Source organism: Calidris pugnax, unplaced genomic scaffold, assembly GCF_001431845.1.
Source record: "Calidris pugnax isolate Ruff unplaced genomic scaffold, ASM143184v1 scaffold56, whole genome shotgun sequence".
NCBI lineage: Eukaryota > Metazoa > Chordata > Aves > Charadriiformes > Scolopacidae > Calidris > Calidris pugnax.
Genome location: NW_015090839.1, coordinates 860078 through 861195, shown reverse-complemented (window position 1 = coordinate 861195; position 1118 = coordinate 860078). Strand labels below are relative to the sequence as shown.

The window sequence follows — 1118 nt, the reverse complement described above, 5'->3', positions numbered from 1 at the left end:
GGAGAAGGAAAGAAGGGGGTGGGGGAGGCGGGCTTGTCTGTGGCTGCACATGAAATATCGCCATGTTGGTGGAAAGCACGGCTGTAATTATCGCCAGCGAGGGCATCTCCCAGTTAGGACCGCAGCTCGGGGAGTTTTTCAGCTCATTCCACGCCTCCCCTTCCGATACACCCCGAGAGCCCCCCCAGAGCAGCGGAGCCCAGGCAGCCCCTCCGCGAAGGGCGGCGATACCCGCACCTTCCTTTCCCGCAGCCCCGGCCCGGCGGGCTCCGCGGTGAGGCGGGGCGGGGGTCCGGGGGCTGCCCACCCACATCCCCCACCCCTCCCGGCCAGCACCGCCCGCTTGGTTCCCCTCGCTGAGAGTAGGGGGAAGAGGGCGAATCCAAAGGGACGGAGCTGGCTAAACTGCCCTCAGCAAGCAATGGGTTAAAAGCGGGAGGAAAAAAAAAAAAAAAAAAAGGAGAGAAAGAAAAAGAGAAAACCTAGCCTGACTTCGCCTCTTGGAAAGCTTTAGGTTGCAGCCCTGCCTTCCAAGCATTCTTTAAACTACAAATGTGGGAGGGACTCCAGGAGAGAGAGAGAGAGATGGCTATCAACTGAATTCATTACTGTAAACATCTCCCTGGGGTGTCAGGCAGGGAGGAAAAAAAAGGCACGACTTACATTAGCAGGGAATAGTCAGATCTGAGGCATCATTACTGCTAAGATCAGGCTGCAATCCCGGCTGAAGGCGGGCGCAGGACTCGGAGGGAGCCAGACACACGGACTCACACATCTACTCACAGATACGTGTCTGCTGCCTTCCCCGGCTGCCGAGGGTCCTGGGTCTCCCTGCCTGCTCCTCATGTGATCCTCTCACCGTTTCCAGAGGACAGAAAAGAGAAAAAGAAACCCCAAGACCAGGCGCACCCGCGGTCCCTTCTCGTTTGTATTTTTGGCCGGAGCAGGAGGAGCGGCGGGGGGAAGAGCGAGCCAACCCGGGAGAGAAAGTGCGTCGGGGATGCCAGAGCCGCGGGCTGCGCGCCGGAGGAGGAGGTGGCGGAGAAGGGGGGAGGACGATGCCGCTGCCTCGTAAGGGCGGAGGAAGGCGCGGGGGTCGCTCCGGAGCGGCGGCGGCG

General features: G+C 60.6%; 2 protein-coding genes across 2 annotated transcripts in view; one reads left to right on the top strand and one right to left on the bottom strand.

The window, feature by feature from the left end:
• Nucleotides 1-1118, top strand: part of FLRT2 (fibronectin leucine rich transmembrane protein 2) — a 67331-nt gene that overhangs the window by 3144 nt on the left and 63069 nt on the right. The gene's annotated exons all lie outside the window — the stretch shown is intronic.
• Nucleotides 1-1118, bottom strand: part of LOC106887857 (retinoic acid receptor RXR-beta-like) — an 18506-nt gene that overhangs the window by 17154 nt on the left and 234 nt on the right. The window contains exon 2 of the mRNA XM_014941621.1: nt 784-1099. Within this exon, the coding sequence (XP_014797107.1) occupies nt 784-1099 (316 nt within the window). The remainder of the gene's footprint in view (nt 1-783; nt 1100-1118) is intronic.